Raw genomic sequence first — 16552 nt, 5'->3', positions numbered from 1 at the left:
CGCCAGACGATGTGCTAATATCTTTTAATTAACCCGAATGTCTTCAGTACAGGATTTTAAATGATTTGCACTCAGATTTAGTATCTTAAACACTTTTCTTTTTAAAACAAGGATTTAAAAAACAAATGATGTGATTTGCTGGTAATATCGTCACTTCTGAAGATATTATACTTGATTAATATCCATTGTTATTTGGATCATTGCTTTAAACTAACGATCTTTTATCAAAGTTGTATTTAGTCTCCAACACAAGCAGAACGCACAGAAACGAAGCTGAAGGCTTTAAGAATCACCTTCTCTGTGAAAGTGCACTGAACTATGTTTTTGTAAAAATATAAACAGCAGTCCAAGTACAGAAATAACACATTTATTTAGAAAAGAGCACAATTCAAACAAATCTTGAGAATGCAAAGCTGAAGTGCAGAAGCGTCGCGGACTCATCCCATCTGGGCTTCGAGGTAATGTTCATAATTAGCTCGAAGGACAAACTCAAAATAAGGTTTTGATTTCAAAGCGCTGAGCTCGTCCAGCTCCAGCAGCTCTTTAACGTCCGGCAGGTACGTCTGCAGAGGAACTCCTGGAACGGAAAGATGCATTTGTCAATTGGGGAAAAGATGGAGTTATTTTTCTAATTATTATTGGAGGTTACATTTGAATACAGAAGTCTTCAACGGTCATCAGGCCCCTGAGCTGAAAGAGACGGAGCTCTAATAACTACGTGTAGAAATGCACATTAAACTGTCCGCCTGAATGCTACTGGCTGCTTATCTTCTAAACGCAGCTACGTGAAGGTTCCTCACCTTCCTCGGTGAGTTTGAGGAGGATCTTGACGAAGACGCTGTCCTTGGCGGCTTCCAGAGGGTCGTCAGTCGCGTCGGCCGAGGACCAGCTGAGAGTGAACACGGAGCACACAGTGTTTCTTATCGTCTGCTTTTCATCTGCTCTGAACTTCACGCACAGAGTTCGTATAAAATCCTCCATCAACAGTTATCAACCTTCACGACTAGACAAACACATGACCGGTGGATCTTACTCGTCTCTCCTGAGCGCTTTGCCGAAGATCTCGCACTTCAGCGAGTCGATGTCCTCCGCTTCCTCCTGCAACAACACAGAACATCCACATGAGTCGACTTTGAAGTGACGACAAGCCGCGGCTAGTCGAACCTCAAACAGACGAATAAAAGCGGAGGTTACCTCGTCGATGTACTCCAGCAGATCCAGAGCCTTTTTGAAGTCGTACTCGTTGGCTCGCCTGTTTTCATCGCAGACGTACAACTGAGGAGAGGAGGAGACATTAAGGCTGTGACGGCTGTCAGCGTGAGAATATGAATGTATCATTCCCGACTTATGGCTTCACAAACGTGTGTGTGTGTGTGTGTGTGTGTGTGTGTGTGTGTGTGTGTGTGTGTGTGTCGTCACCTCTATGAGGTTGTGAGCGCTGAGCAGAGACATGGTGTCGGGGTTCAGCTGCCTCTCCTCCAGCAGCTGTCGGGGCAGAGTCTCCTGATGCAGCAGGAAGCGCTCCTGCTCCACGATGTCTGAGTGGACAGACAAACAACAGCGTCTCTACAGGACACGCTCGACACTGAACACCGTTCTGCAAAGTTCTGCCTCTTGCACGTCTTTTAAGTTCTTCTGGATTTCATCAGTAACAAAATTGGAAAAGCTGCTAAAAGTCACTTTTGTGGCTCAAACAGTAAAAACTTCCGATCCGGATTCTGCAGAAACTAAAGCGATGATAAAAACTCTTAAGTTTAGTATGTTAGCAACACGCCTCCACTGATAACCAGCTCGTGCTTTTACCGTCGACTTGTTTGTCGAGTTCGTCCTCCGGCAGGTCGGACGCGAGCACCGTCAGCTTACTGAGCGCCAGCAGCGTCTTCTTCTTCACAAAGTACCGAGCCTCCGCGTTGGCCTGGCTGGAGAGCGTCCTGTTGGCCTGCAGACACGAGACGTCACGTCTTAATAAACAACTAAACTGCTCTGCAGTCTGTGGACGACGACCTTTTTGATTTTAGGATTTAGATTTGACTAATGCTCATTACAAAATAAAGGATTTCTATTTGATATGTTTTTGCTGCTGGACTTAATATCAGATTTATAAAGCTTTAACTAACTAATTATATTTTTTAATTTAATTCCAACATGATGGAAGTTTCTGCAGAGAAGATTATGTTAAAACAACTTTTAATTATTATTATTATAAATAATATAGCTGGTAAACAGAAACTATAAATGAATAAAAGATTCATAATAATGTATTCTTTAAGTTGTTACATAAAACTAAACCGTTAAAGTTAAATACTTCAGCATCGGTGCATCATTCATTAGAAGCTTTGCCCATAAACACGTTCATTGAACGTATGTGGGCGTATAGTATATAGAATATTATTATAATGTTCTTTTGGTTATGTATACGTGTTACTGTTAGGGCTGTTTATCGGCGATATGATGCGTATTATGATACAGAGGCGACAATTAAATGTTTTGCGATATGTTACTATACTGTAAGCAAGGCGGTATACTGCAATTATCTAAAGATGTGCATAATCTGAGTTAACTTATGTTAACATTTTCACATACAAGTATATAGTGTTATAAGTAAATAGTGCTTTATATACAGTATATCTCAAAAGTGAGTACACCCTTTAGATTTTTGCAAATATTCTGTTATATCCTTTCAGGGGATAACATTATCCTACTGAAACTTTGATATAACTTAAAGTAGTCAGTGTGCTGCTTGAATAACAGTATAGATTTATTGTCCTTTGAAAATTACTCAGTACACAGCTGTTAATGTCTAAACAGCTGGCAACAAAAGTGAGTACACCCCATAGTGAACATGTCTAAATTGTGCCCAAAGTGTCAATATTTTGTGTGACCACCATTGTTATCTAGCACTGCTTTAACCCTCCTGGGCATGGAATTCACCAGAGCTGCACAGGTTGCTTCTGGAATCTTCTTCCACTCCTCCACGGAGCGCACGGATGTTGGACACCTTGCACTCCTCCACCTTCCTCTTGAGGATGCCCCACATGTGCTCAATTGGGTTTAGGTCTGGAGACATACTTGGCCAGTCCATCACCTTAACCTTCAGCTTCTTCAGCAAGGCCGTTGTCATCTTGGAGGTGTGTTTAGGGTCATTATCATGTTGGAAAACTGCCCTACGGCCCAGTTTCCGAAGAGAGGGGATCATGCTCTGCTGCAGGATGTCACAGTATATATTGGAATTCATGTGTCCCTCAATGAAATGCAGCTCCCCAGTGCCGGCAGCACTCATGCAGCCCCAGACCATGATGCTGCCACCACCATGCTTGACTGTAGGCAAAACACATTTGTCTTGGTACTCCTCACCAGGGTGCCGCCACACACGCCGGACACCATCTGACCCAAACAGGTTTATTTTGGTCTCATCAGACCACAGGACATGGTTCCAGTAACTCATGTTCTTGGATTCATTGTCTTCAGCAAACTGTTTGCGGGCTTTCTTATGCATCGGTTTCAGAAGGGGCTTCTGTCTGGGGCGACGGCCATACAAACCGATTTGATGCAGTGTGCGGCGTATGGTCTGGGCACTGACAGGCTGACATCCCACTTCTGCAACCTCTGCAGCAATGCTGGAAGCACTCGCACGTCTATTTTTGGAAACCAACCTCTGGATATGACGCTGAGCACGTGGACTCAACTTCTTTGGTCGACCCTGGCGAGGCCTGTTCCGAGTGGAACCTGTCCTGGAAAACCGCTGTATGATCTTAGCCACTGTGCTGCAACTCATTTTCATGGTGTTGGCAATCTTCTTATAGCCAAGGCCATCTTTGTGAAGCGCAATAATCCTTTTTTTCAGCCGCTCAGAGAGTTCCTTGCCATGAGGTGCCATGTTGTCCAGCATTCAGAGAGAATTGTGCCCAAAACACCAAATTTAACAGCCCTGCTTATCATTTACACCTGAATCCTTGTAACACTAACGAGTCACATGACACCAGGGCGGGAAAACAACATCATTGGGCACAATTAGGACATGTTCACTATGGGGTGTACTCACTTTTGTTGCCAGCTGTTTAGACATTAACAGCTGTGTACTGAGTAATTTTCAAAGGACAATAAATCTATACTGTTATTCAAGCAGCACACTGACTACTTTACGTTATATCAAAGTTTCAGTAGGATAATGTTATCCCCTGAAAGGATATAACAGAATATTTGCAAAAATCTAAAGGGTGTACTCACTTTTGAGATATACTGTATATATATATAATTTTTACTATAAATTAAGTGTTTTTGAGAATCGATATAATATCACAAAAGTGAAGTGTAGAGATATTTCTGACACCCGGAAGATGTCTTGTTATATTCTTGATGTTTGTCTTTTATTCACATAATATGGATATTAATGAGCTGCATGTTTTGCAGGACACACAGATATAAACTAAGTCATTATAAAGTTAGTTATTCTCATTAACTTAAAGCCAAAGATGGAAAATGAGCAAACAAAGTCTGAAAACAAACCAGGAAGCCTGTAAATACTTGTGCTTGTGTGTGTATTAAACAGAGAATGTGTGTGTGCTTGTTAACTGCAAGCAGGAAGGAAGCTGCACGACATGTGTGTGTGTGTGTGTGTGTGTGTGTGTTTAATGCAGAGGCAGAATTGCTGCTGCTGGTTGTCTGAGCATCGACTTGTTCAAAGATCCTAAAACTGGGTTTGTGTGTTTCTTCTGTGCTGCCTGCAAACTATCACAGTGGAGGGGGGGGGGGGGGTTTATAATGGAAGGAAGGAAGGAAAGAAGGAAAGAAGGAAGGAAGGAAGGAAGGAAGGAAGGAAGGAAGGAAGGAAGGAAGGAAGGAAGGAAGGAAGGAAGGAAAGAAGAAAGGAAGGAAGGAAGGAAAGAAGGAAGGAAAGAAGGAAGGAAGGAAGGAAGGAAGGAAGGAAGGACAAAGTGGAAAGGAAGTACAGAAAAAACAAAAGGTGAAGGAAAGAAGTAAGAAAGGAGCACGAGATGGAGGGAATATAGAAACAAATAAACATAAATAAAGGAAAGAAGCCATTTAAAGTAATCAGTTAAAAAGAGGAAGGAAGTGTGTGTGTGTGTGTGTGTGTGTGTAATATCACGATAGGATGTGATTGTGGTTTGTACTGAAGCATGAAACAAGTTGTTGTTAGTCGCTTTTTAGAAATACTGTCGCAAAGAGGGTCTGAAAAGTCGCTACATTTAGCTAAAAGTGTGTGTGTGTGTGTGTGTGTGTGTGTGTGTGTGTGTGTCTCGTACACTGCGGTAGTTGTGGACGTGGATGTGGTGCAGCCAGCTCAGGTGCTGGTGGGACTGCAGGAAGCTGGCCAGCTGCTGGTGCTGAGCGGCCGGCTGGGACAGCAGCTTCCCCCTCTTCCCCTTCTCCATGTACCAGCGGAACAGGAAGTCAGCAAAGTTCTGCGGCAGGAAGCGACATGTGGGACAAAGAGGAAGTTGGTTGAACGGCTGCATGAGAAAAGCTCCTGGGTGTAAAAAATGAAAGTAAAACTGCGACTTCACATCTCCATCAATGCATCATATTCTATACAATCATCATGTTTGTAGCGTCTCTGTCCTGTGAGGTTCAGTACATGTGATGCTTCTGGATTAATATTCCTGCTGCATTAATGTGTGTGTTGTGTGTTACTGCTGTACATGTTTAAGGTTGTTCTAATGTTCCCTCCTTTACATCCTGTTGGTAGTGTAATCTCCATCAATGCATCATATTCTATAAGATCATCATATGTTTGTAGCGTCTCTGTCCTGTGAGAACCACGTGTCTCTAAAAAGTCTACTTTTCATGAGCTCCTCACAAAAACAGCCTGTTTTCAGCTTTGTGACGATGTTACAGCTGATCCAAGAGGCTTTTTAAACACTTTATTTATCTGGAGGAGGAGGAGAATCTTCTCAACACATAAAGGAACACTTCATCACACAGTGTATCACAAACACTCCACACATCTGGAGATACAGGCTTCACGCTGGATGACTAACACGTCAACAGATCCCTTCGTGTTGCTGTTTCTCTGCGTACCTGGTCTGCGAACTTGGTCATGTAGTGCTGCAGGCGGCTCTGGTTGTCGGTCTGCTCACACATCTGAACCAGGATGTCGAAGTCACAGAACTTCTCAGCTAGAGATGCAACCCACTGGTACTGACCCAGCTCCACTGCAACACACACCAACAGAACTCAAACCTACTGAAATATACTCGTGTGGAAAGATCTTCCCTCAGACGCTGCATACAGACGTCAACAGAATTGCACAGAAAGGGGCAACAAGTGCACCAAGCGTCTGCACATTATCTCATTTAAATACGTGCAAATAGCACAGGAGCATTTATCTTTGTGTCATTTGTGCAGGTTTAGCAGATCCAGAGAGAGACAGGAAACAAACATCCCTGACTGAAACATTGTGGGAACTAAAATGAGATTCTTTAAACGGTTAAATATCGCCACATAAACCCAGTTAGGGTCCATGATTAAAGTCTTATTCTCTCCACTTACACAGCGGGGCCAGCAGCTCGGAGCGGCGCTGGTTGTACTCCATCTCCAGGCCGTTGTAGCGCTCCTGTTGGGCCCCCGGGAGCTTCTGCTGCTGCAGGGAGGTCAGCTGGGCCACATAGCCGCCCAGGTAGGTGTCCAACAGCGCCACCAGCTTCTCGCACAGGGCGCTGCGCAGCTCTGAGTCGGCGTGCGGGTACACGGAGTGCAGAATGATCTCATGCTGGCGGGAGATGACGGTGCGAACACTTCTTGACGCTGGAGGAGAAAAGATCAAAGAAAAGCACTTTTACAGGTAATAACAAGCTTCACCTTCCTGCAGCACTCGTAGAGATGACGCAGAAATCTACTGGAGCAAAGAGTGGGCCCCCGGGTTAGGGTTAAGAGTGGGCCCCCGGGTTAGGGTTAGGGTTAAGAGTGGGTCCCCGTGCCAACACATGGAAACATGGATGTATGTTGGTTTGCATCCACACACACATTTATACGAGGTTTGTTTACACGAAGGCTCCACAGGACACCTTTAATCATTTAAGGGATTGTCTTGATGTGTAACTTCTGCCTCTTGGGGTTTTTCAGAACAATAACAAAAGACGCAGCTTGGTTGTGAAGCAGCGTGGGATCATGGGAGTTTGTCTGTGCAGTCAGGACTCGTCATTGTTCATCAGGAGCAGAACCATCCAGGTCTCCTCCTCTCCAAAACAAACGGACCCGGCCAGTAGAAAACACTGACTGAAGCAGTTTCACATTATAAATCAGTGTTTGTTACTCTGATGACTTAAGATCCAGACGTCCGAGGAATCAAATCTTTCATCAGTTAAAATATAGTTTAAAAAGATCAAGATCTTAAAATGTGGCTTAAAATTGGATGAAGTTACATATTATATCTTTAAATGATAAAAAGTAAGTAATACGGTCAGAGATTATTATAACGATCATCTAAATACGGACACTTTTAGAGTGTGATCCTTTTTTAAATGTCTGAGTGAACAGCACATGTTCACATATTAATAACACACAAGTCTTTTTTAGATCTGCACATGAACACACGTTTTCTGCAGATGTTCTAAATCAAACCTCACTTTCTGCTATCAGAGCTTAAATACATTCAGAGCTAAACGATGAGCATCTTAGGGACATTTTCACAGCAACCCGCGGCTGCAGCGACCCGCAGCGACCTGCAGCGACCCGCAGTGACCTGCAGCGACCTGCTGGGAAGAGGATTAAAGACGTACCTGTCCATGGGATGTACTCGGGCTCTGCAGCAGCGTTTTCAGAAGCTCTGTACATGAAGGCCTTCGTCTCCCTGTACTGACCAGCAGCCTGAAGCATGTCCTGCACACACACAGCAGTTATTGTTTATTTATTCTACTTAGATCATCATTGGCAAAACATAAAGAATGACAAACAAAAACATCAACTCCATTTCACAGTCGTCATTTGGAGTAAAGTAGAGACGTCATTATCTGTAACTGATGATCTGCCTTCTTCAGACAGAAGAGCGGAAACGTGCTCCTTTTATACCGGAGTATTATATTACATGTTTACCTTGATGATGCTGTTGACGGTGAGGATCACTTCGGCCCACTGCACCGAGTCCACCGGGTTCTCCTTCAGACTGCGCTCCTCCTCGTCCAGCAGACAATCGAACACCGAGGAGATCTGAGAAACCTGCGAGCGCCGGAAACAGAACATTTAATTCAGCTTCACCGCGTGCACCACCGCGTGCACCACCGCGTGCACCAGAACAGCGTCAGACACAAACCTCTCTGAAGAAGACGTCGGCAGCCGTGAGGCTGGGCGGCATGGCGGCGAGGCTCCTCTGCAGCGCGCTGCTGATGGCGCGGTTCACCAGCTCGCCGTGTTTGGAGTGGAGGTTCTTCAGCACCATCGCTGCCTGCAGCTTCTCGGCGTGTTCGCACAGCAGCCGGCGCGTTGACATGGGAGACGAGCGCACCGTCACCTGGCCGAGACGGTCCAGCAGACCCACCTGACGGGGAGGACGGTCATTTCACATTATATCAACTGTTCTGTTCCAGCACGCCACTAACATCCGTGTTTCCAACAAAACATGCATCCGTGTGTGTGTGTGTGTGTCTGTGTCTGTGTGTGTGTGTATGTATATATGTGTGTGTGTGTGTGTGTGTGTCTGTGTGTGTGTGTGTGTGTGTATGTATATATGTGTGTGTGTGTGTGTGTGTGTGTATGTATATATGTGTGTGTGTGTGTGTGTGTGTGTGTGTGTGTGTGTGTGTGTGTGTGTGTGTGTGTGTGTGTGTGTGTGTGTGTGTGTACCTGGAGCAGGAAGTCCATGAAGAAGACGTGGGCCTTCATCTTGTCCTCCAGCTGGTGGAGGATGATGAGGGAGGTGAGAGGGAAGCTGGCGCTCTCTGGAAGAACAGGAACATGTTTGAACTACGCACACTCAGTATATATTTCATATCATGGCTTTTTGTGCATTTCACTCTTTGTTCTTTCTTGAATTACATAGTTTCACCTTCATCTGCGGGACACGCGGAGAGTATACACATTTAAAAACAATGTGTTTGTATTCGTCACTGCATTCAGGTGAAGTTAGTCTTCAGGGAAATATTAATCTTAAAGTCACATGTGAACAGAAATATCTTCAAATGTACCGTAAAAACTGAAAGCACGGTGTTTCTTTATTGTGAGTTTCTCGAGCTCCACATGTGACGCTTCATATCAGAAATACTTCCTCCAAATGAAATCTAATATATTAAGATGTTGTGATGTCATAATTCAACGCTACACCATCTCCTCACCTTCGGGGACAGACTCGGCCCAGCGGGGATCGGAGGCCGGGTAATCGTCCACCAGGTCCAGGTTGATTCGAGTCACCACGCCGTCCAGCTCGGCGCCCTCCTCGCCGTCACCGTCGGCGGGGAAGAGCTCGTCTGTGACCATCTGAGCGCCCACCAGATCGTTCCTGACAGAGGGAGGATTAAATCATCCTGAATCATTCAGATCAGCCTTCAAACACATTTATAAACTAACATAGATTTTTAAATATATCAAACGTTCATCAGAAGTGCAAACGGACAAAAACCTTCAAACAACTCGATGCAGAGAAGCTTCAACCGGCATGTTTGAGGTTTTTAAATGAATTAATAATAATGATTAAACCTAAATTCATACTGTTCATCACTGAAAACACGGCTCCCCTGCAGACGCTGCAGGATGTCTGGAACTGTTCTGATCTGTGAGGTATTTATGGACGTACCGACAGAACTGCAGGAACGCAGCTTTCAGCAGTTTGGTTTTGTCCTCCTGAGCTACAGGTTCTGCTCTGGTCGGAGTCTCCATGGCTGAAACCTTAAAAAACACAAAAACCAGACACAGTCGAATCATCACGTGCTTCAGGACCAGTTTCTTTTAACTTTCCTTTCTGCACTCCCAACGTGTGGCTGCAGTCTTAAAGCTGTCGACTAACGATTAGTTCATTTAAAATCGACAGATCTGTGAAACAGAATCCTGCAAAAGCTCCACTTTAAGTCTCGTGTTTACCAGCGACGCATTCAGATCACGAGCAACGACTTTCAATTCTCTCCCAGGTGTTATGTGCTCGGTGATCCATCAGCTGTAACAGAGGAACTGCAGATGTGGGTAGACAGATGTTATTGAGGGGATGGAAAAGACAGAAGAGTTTCACCTCTGGAGCTGCGGCCAGTGAGGAGCACAGAGAGTCCTCCATGGTCTCCGGCAGGATAGAGACGCTCTCCCGGGCCACCATCGCCACCAGGCCGCTGTTCTGGGAGAAAAACACGGGCAGGTTGGCGCAGCAGCCTCCTCCACGTACACCATCACCTGGACAGAAACATCATCATCACACATTCAGAGACACGTTGGTGCGGCGTGTTGGTTGGTAATCATCAGGTCTTTCTATCGTGTTACTTGTGACATCTTTAATAACGGATCTCTAAAGGATCATTGAAGTCTTATATACTATAAATAAAGTCTTCAATACTTCATCAAGGATGAAGCAAACACACTTTCTTCTCTCACCAGGTGAGTTAAAGCTGATCTTCTCATCAGGTAGTCCTCCCCTGCTGGTTCCCGTGGAGCAAGCGAACACCAGCTCCTCGTTGTACAGGAAGGCGGTGGAGCCGGGGAAGCGTGGCAGCGCCAGCCGCGTGGCCTGCAGGGCCTCCTCACCCTGAGCAAACAAGACATGCAAAAAAAAGGCGTATGCAAGATTAAGAGTGCGCCTTCTAAAATAAAACGTATTAAACAGTAAACCCAACATCTTCCTCTCAAGGAAGTTTCAAATCTCTGCAAGTTGATCCTTAAAGCATCAGAAGAAACATTCAGTGTGCAAACAACAAAATTATTTTATTAACTCAAATGTTTTCTACACATAACCTTCAGTCGCATCCGTCTGGCCATCAAAGCCTGAGTGCACAACACCAACCCTTTCTAGTGTTAATGCTCCAGATATAAAGACACTTCAGAGGAAGTTATTAAAGTACAAACAGGAAGACTTGAAGAGACGCAGAGAGCTCACCTGCAGACATACAGGTGAGACGCAGCAAGCTCACCTGCAGACATACAGGTGAGAGACACAGAGAGCTCACCTGCAGACATACAGGTGAGAGACACAGCGAGCTCACCTGCAGACATACAGGTGAGAGACACAGCGAGCTCACCTGCAGACATACAGGTGAGAGACACAGCGAGCTCAAATGCAGACATACAGGTGAGAGACACAGCGAGACACAGAGAGCTCACCTGCAGACATACAGGTGAGAGACGCAGAGAGCTCACCTGCAGACATACAGGTGAGAGACGCAGCGAGCTCACCTGCAGACATACAGGTGAGACACAGAGAGCTCACCTGCAGACATACAGGTGAGAGACACAGCGAGCTCACCTGCAGACATACAGGTGAGACACAGAGAGCTCACCTGCAGACATACAGGTGAGAGACGCAGCGAGCTCACCTGCAGACATACAGGTGAGAGACGCAGCGAGCTCACCTGCAGACATACAGGTGAGAGACACAGCGAGCTCACCTGCAGACATACAGGTGAGACACAGAGAGCTCACCCGCAGACATACAGGTGAGAGACACAGCGAGCTCACCTGCAGACATACAGGTGAGACACAGAGAGCTCACCCGCAGACATACAGGTGAGAGACACAGCGAGCTCACCTGCAGACATACAGGTGAGACACAGAGAGCTCACCTGCAGACATACAGGTGAGAGACGCAGCGAGCTCACCTGCAGACATACAGGTGAGAGACGCAGCGAGCTCACCTGCAGACATACAGGTGAGAGACACAGAGAGCTTTCTCCTCAGTCAGCATTGTGTGAACTTTGGCAAAAAGCTTGAACGTAACGGATGTTAGTGAAAGTCTTTAAGATATTTTTGGTTGCATTTACAAAACACAGTAAGCTTGTTATTGTAACTGCATTTTGAAACCCTTCGCCCCTCATTGCTGCAATTTGCTTTAAATTTAGATTATACTGTAGAGGCATAAAAACTAACGAGGCAGAGATCTTAAAACCCAATCACGTAAAACCAAAACTATCAGCATGGATAGACAGAAGAGAGTACACGTCGGGTCGACGAGCCCTTTAACAGATCCAGTAAAACTCTCTGACAAACAGAACTTGAATCCACCCCTGCAGCGTCAGGATCAGGACGGACCTGGAAGGGAGGGCTGTACTTGGTGACTTCCACGGTGAAGTGGTCGGAGATGGCGGCTCCGTTGTCCTGCAGGGTGACCAGGCAGAAGTAAGCCAGGCAGGGAGCGTCTGACGGGTGCCAGGCTGCAGCCAAAACCACCAGGCCGACTCTGAAAACACACAGCACACACTCCGGTCAGATCAAAGTCTCCCTGTGTACCTTAAAGGTACATAAGACTGCTTCTATCCAATACAAGGACCTCCCTTTAGTGACACATTATATGTGATTATACATTTTTATTTGAAGTCTCAAGCTTCATTTGTCATCTTAATAAATAAAATAAATAAAATAAATAAAATAAATAAAATAAATAAAATAAATAAAATAAATAAAATAAATAAAATTCCATTGAAGCACAAAGTGTAAAATAAGCAGAAAGTAATGTATACATAAACACTCACCGGCTGAGCTTCATATCCAGGTACGTCACATTCGCTCCCTCCTTCAGCTCCTCGTAGTTGCTCTCTGACCCCTGGTGGCAGAACAAAACATATAAAGAACTTTAAAAAATATGTATTGTAAAAACTACCAAACAGTACATAAGATTTTAGATTAATACAAGCAGTCGGTTATTAAAAAATGTATCAACAAATGTTCTGATAACATTTAAAGGTTTCAGCTTCTCAAATTTGACCATTTGTGGCTGTTCCTCGTCTTCAATGACAGCAAACTGAACAACTGTGAAGGTGTCACTTTGGGCTCTGGGTAATTGTGACGGCAGTGGATCCTTGTACTGACCCAGATGGCGTCGGCGATGCTCTCGGTCAGCGCTCTCTGGGCGTCCCAGCTGAGGATCTGGTGCTCCCAGGTGTCGTCCACCTCCCATTTACTCAGACTGGAGCTGGTCAGCGTGTACAGGCAGCTGGCTTCGCCCACCCACAGCACACTGTGGAGCTGCAGCAGAAGAAACACATATATATAAATATACCTGTAAGCATTATAGAGCTTATAATATATGTTAAATGTGTAACGCTTTCAGCTGATTCATGGAAGACTGTTGAATCCTTAAACAAAGAGTTTCTGCAACAAGTCAGCAGCCACGATGCTAAAGACCTGCCGCACTTTGCTTTAGTTCAGGGGTCGGGAACCTATGGCTCGCGAGACATATATGGCTCGATGACGCGATATGGCTCGCAGACAATTTTAAGCTGACATTTTTTAACATGATTAACAAGTAATAAATAATTATACTGTGTCATTTAAAGTAAAACATTTAGCAGCGGATTTGTTTTTAGTTCTCCCCCTCTCCTCCTCCGCTCTGTCTCTGACTGTAGGTTAAGGTGTGTTCGCACATGTGTGTGTGTGTGTGTGTGCGTGTGTGTGCGTAGGGGGCGGAGCCCTGTCCTTTGCGAAACCGAGCAGAGGAGAAACTGCACAGAGCAAGCAGTAGACCGGGGGGGTCAAACTCAATCACAGGGAAGGCCAACATTAAAAACTGGGACTACATCTATTGAACAGGGTACACATAAAGTGCAAAAAGATATGGAACATATTTAAGTCAACTGCAGACGAGTTGCTGAGCAGTTCAATTTAAATATCTGAGCTGCAAAGTCTCTCAGTTGATCAGCAGAATGCTGTCGGGAACACAGCGGGGGAGATGTTTGTCAGTGTTTGGAAAGTTTGAAGTTTCCTTCTGCATCAGAGTCTCCCACAGGCAGCTCGGCATCACACATGTCTGATCACAGGACCCTGAAGCTGCAGGTTTAACTGTGAGATGCTTCGTTATGTCGCACACACAGTCCCGCTCACATTGTCCCAGAGATCTGTGCTGTGTTTCCCTTTGCTTTCCAAAAACTTTCATTTCATTCACATATTTAGATTCTTCCTCAAATGTGTATTTCCCCGTGGTTGTGCCATGCATTGATTTAATTACCAGAACCGGTGGGCCAGTTATGACGGACATATGATATTTTCTCGCGGGCCGGATATAATTGCCTTGAGTTTGACACCCGTGCAGTAAACACTGAAACGTGCACATAAATGAGACAAATAACGTAAGCGTTTAGTTTATTTAATAAAAGAGCTCCTGTTCAATGCAACACTGATACCTCTATTAGTACTCGGAGACGTGTTATACATAAACCAATATTGGGCTTTTATGGCTCTCCCAGCCAGAAAGGTTCCCGACCCCTTCGTTAGATATTAGTCAAGAGTTTTTGGGATTCAGGATTGCGACTGACAGCCCTACCCTGCGCTGAAACCCACTGACCTCCACATGTTTTGTCTTTATGGTAAAATCTGTTAGCACGACTCACCGTGTCGTTGGCTGGCGGGGAGAGCATGCCGAACAGGCTGGAGACACGGCGTCCGATGCCGGAGAGCATGCCCTGACTCTGCTGCAGGGCTCGGTACTGCAGCTTCCCCGAAGAATCTGCGCTCGCTCTCAGCAGCCGACTCTTCACTGAGGACAAGATGAAGCTCCCACCCTGAGAGAGGAGAGAACAGTTAAGCTGGCAGTTGAGGTTTTAGCTGCAAAGGTATCGATAAAAATGTTCTTACATTGACAGCAACAACAAAGTTGCAGAGGTCTCCCAGGTCCACGTCTGTCTCTGTGTAGTTGCCCTCCTGGGCCAGGCTGGGCCACAAGCGAGCCGTTCCCTCCGTAGCCACCGCCAGGACAGAGATGGAATGAACGGCGGCCGTCTCCAGAGGAGCGGCGGACGACACGGCCACGAGGTCGGCTGTGTAGATGTACTCACTGCTGGGCAGCTGCAGCTCCTTACACACCGACAGCTGCAGGAAAACACAGACAGTTGGTGGATTTTAAGACTTGAATGATTCATCTGTGAGTGTTTCCTCTCGGGCTACTGTCTGCTCTCTGCAGCTTTACTGTCTGGGTCTGGGACTGTACCTTGGCCACAGCAGTCTGGGAGATCTTCCAGATGATCAGTCTCTCTCCACAAACCATCCAGGCCCAGCCGCTCTCATTCACCTTCACTGAGATCTGGTCATCAACTAGAGGAAACCGACACGCAGACTTATTCAGTGGAAATACTGGAACAGGATGCCGTGCTGTTAACAAACCCAGACGAACAGAACAAGGACAGAAACCTCCGTTTGGTTTTCTTTACCATCAGCCATCGTCAGCGCCTCCATCACTTTGACAGGCAGCGACGAGCCGAAGGTTTGCACATCATAGTTGATTGAATCTGCAGCTGCAATGCTCTGCGCTCTGGTGGGTGTGGACCTGATGGAGAGAGAGTTAAACAAAGTGGACCGACCCTCAGCTGGATATTGAGCTGCAGCTACTTTGGATGCTGTTGAATTGTAATGCACTAAGTTAAGAGACGTTACAACAAACTACATCCAAGTAAAAGTATAATCAGGAACATTTACCTAAATTAAAAGTACTCAACACAGTAAAAGGTCCCCTGTGACTGCTATACTATTATATATCATATCATTAGATTATTATTTTGTTAAAGCCGGGTTGTACTGTTGTAGTTGTTGAGGTGGAGCTCATTTTGAACTATTAATCTGCAGATTATTTTCAATATAGATTAATCTGCGGATTATTCATAGTTTGTTTTGTCCCAACAGTCCAAACCTCAACAATATTACTAATACATTACAATTATTAAAATGTGAAGCTGAAACTATGAAATGTTTTACATGAAAAATGACTCAAACAATTATTAAAATAGTTGCAATTACTTTTCTGTCAATCGACTAATTGAATAATCAACTAATAGTTTCAGATATACTTTAAGTTTAAATTATAACAACACACACACACACACACACACACACACACACACACACACACACACACACACACACACACACACACACACACACACACACACACACACACACACACCGCACACACACACGCACACACACACACACCAGTTGTTACCGGTCAGTGTTCTCACTCACCTCGCAGACAGAGGCGTCCTCCGCGGGGAGAACAGCAGACTGGTGGCCGCCCCGGAGACGCTCTTCCTCCCGGTGGACCTGCCCTGCTGCCTGCGGCCGGAGCTCGGGGCGGCGCGGGGGGTAAACATGGCTGCTGTGGTACCTACTGCTAAACAGTAGAGAAATGTGTAAAGAAGTAACCGCGAAAACAATATAAACACACCGCCGACCCTCACTGTGGGAGCGCGCGTACAAACAGCGCGTTGTGCCGTCGCGTGGAATATGCGTCATCACCGGAAAGTCCCGCCCATCGCCAAAACCAAACTGTTTTAAAATATTATTTTTTAAATACATTTAACAACAATACAACACTAATTATCTGGGTGAATAGACACTTATTATTATTATTATTATTATTATTATTATTATTATTATCATGATTATTATTATTATTATCATGATTATTATTATTATTATTATT

At 45.2% G+C, this 16552-nt stretch overlaps 1 protein-coding gene across 1 annotated transcript; it reads right to left on the bottom strand.

Annotated features, from left to right (window-relative positions):
- Nucleotides 1-351: 351 nt before the first annotated feature.
- LOC115006254 (nuclear pore complex protein Nup133-like) lies at nt 352-16358 on the bottom strand. Its single transcript, XM_029428383.1, has 25 exons — nt 16093-16358; nt 15285-15400; nt 15065-15168; nt 14713-14946; nt 14469-14639; nt 12952-13107; nt 12615-12685; nt 12175-12322; nt 10528-10678; nt 10175-10329; nt 9746-9837; nt 9288-9451; nt 8800-8894; nt 8270-8494; nt 8053-8175; nt 7740-7839; nt 6511-6765; nt 6040-6173; nt 5265-5423; nt 1804-1939; nt 1420-1538; nt 1195-1275; nt 1034-1098; nt 801-889; nt 352-577 (listed from the first exon to the last, which is right to left on the bottom strand). The coding sequence occupies exons 1-25, from the start codon at nt 16218-16220 to the stop codon at nt 438-440; spliced, it is 3411 nt and encodes a 1136-aa protein (XP_029284243.1). The 5' UTR covers nt 16221-16358; the 3' UTR covers nt 352-437.
- Between the last annotated feature and the right edge of the window lie 194 nt (nt 16359-16552).

This window comes from Cottoperca gobio, unplaced genomic scaffold (assembly GCF_900634415.1).
Source record: "Cottoperca gobio unplaced genomic scaffold, fCotGob3.1 fCotGob3_70arrow_ctg1, whole genome shotgun sequence".
NCBI lineage: Eukaryota > Metazoa > Chordata > Actinopteri > Perciformes > Bovichtidae > Cottoperca > Cottoperca gobio.
This window is presented reverse-complemented; position numbering and strand designations above follow the sequence as displayed.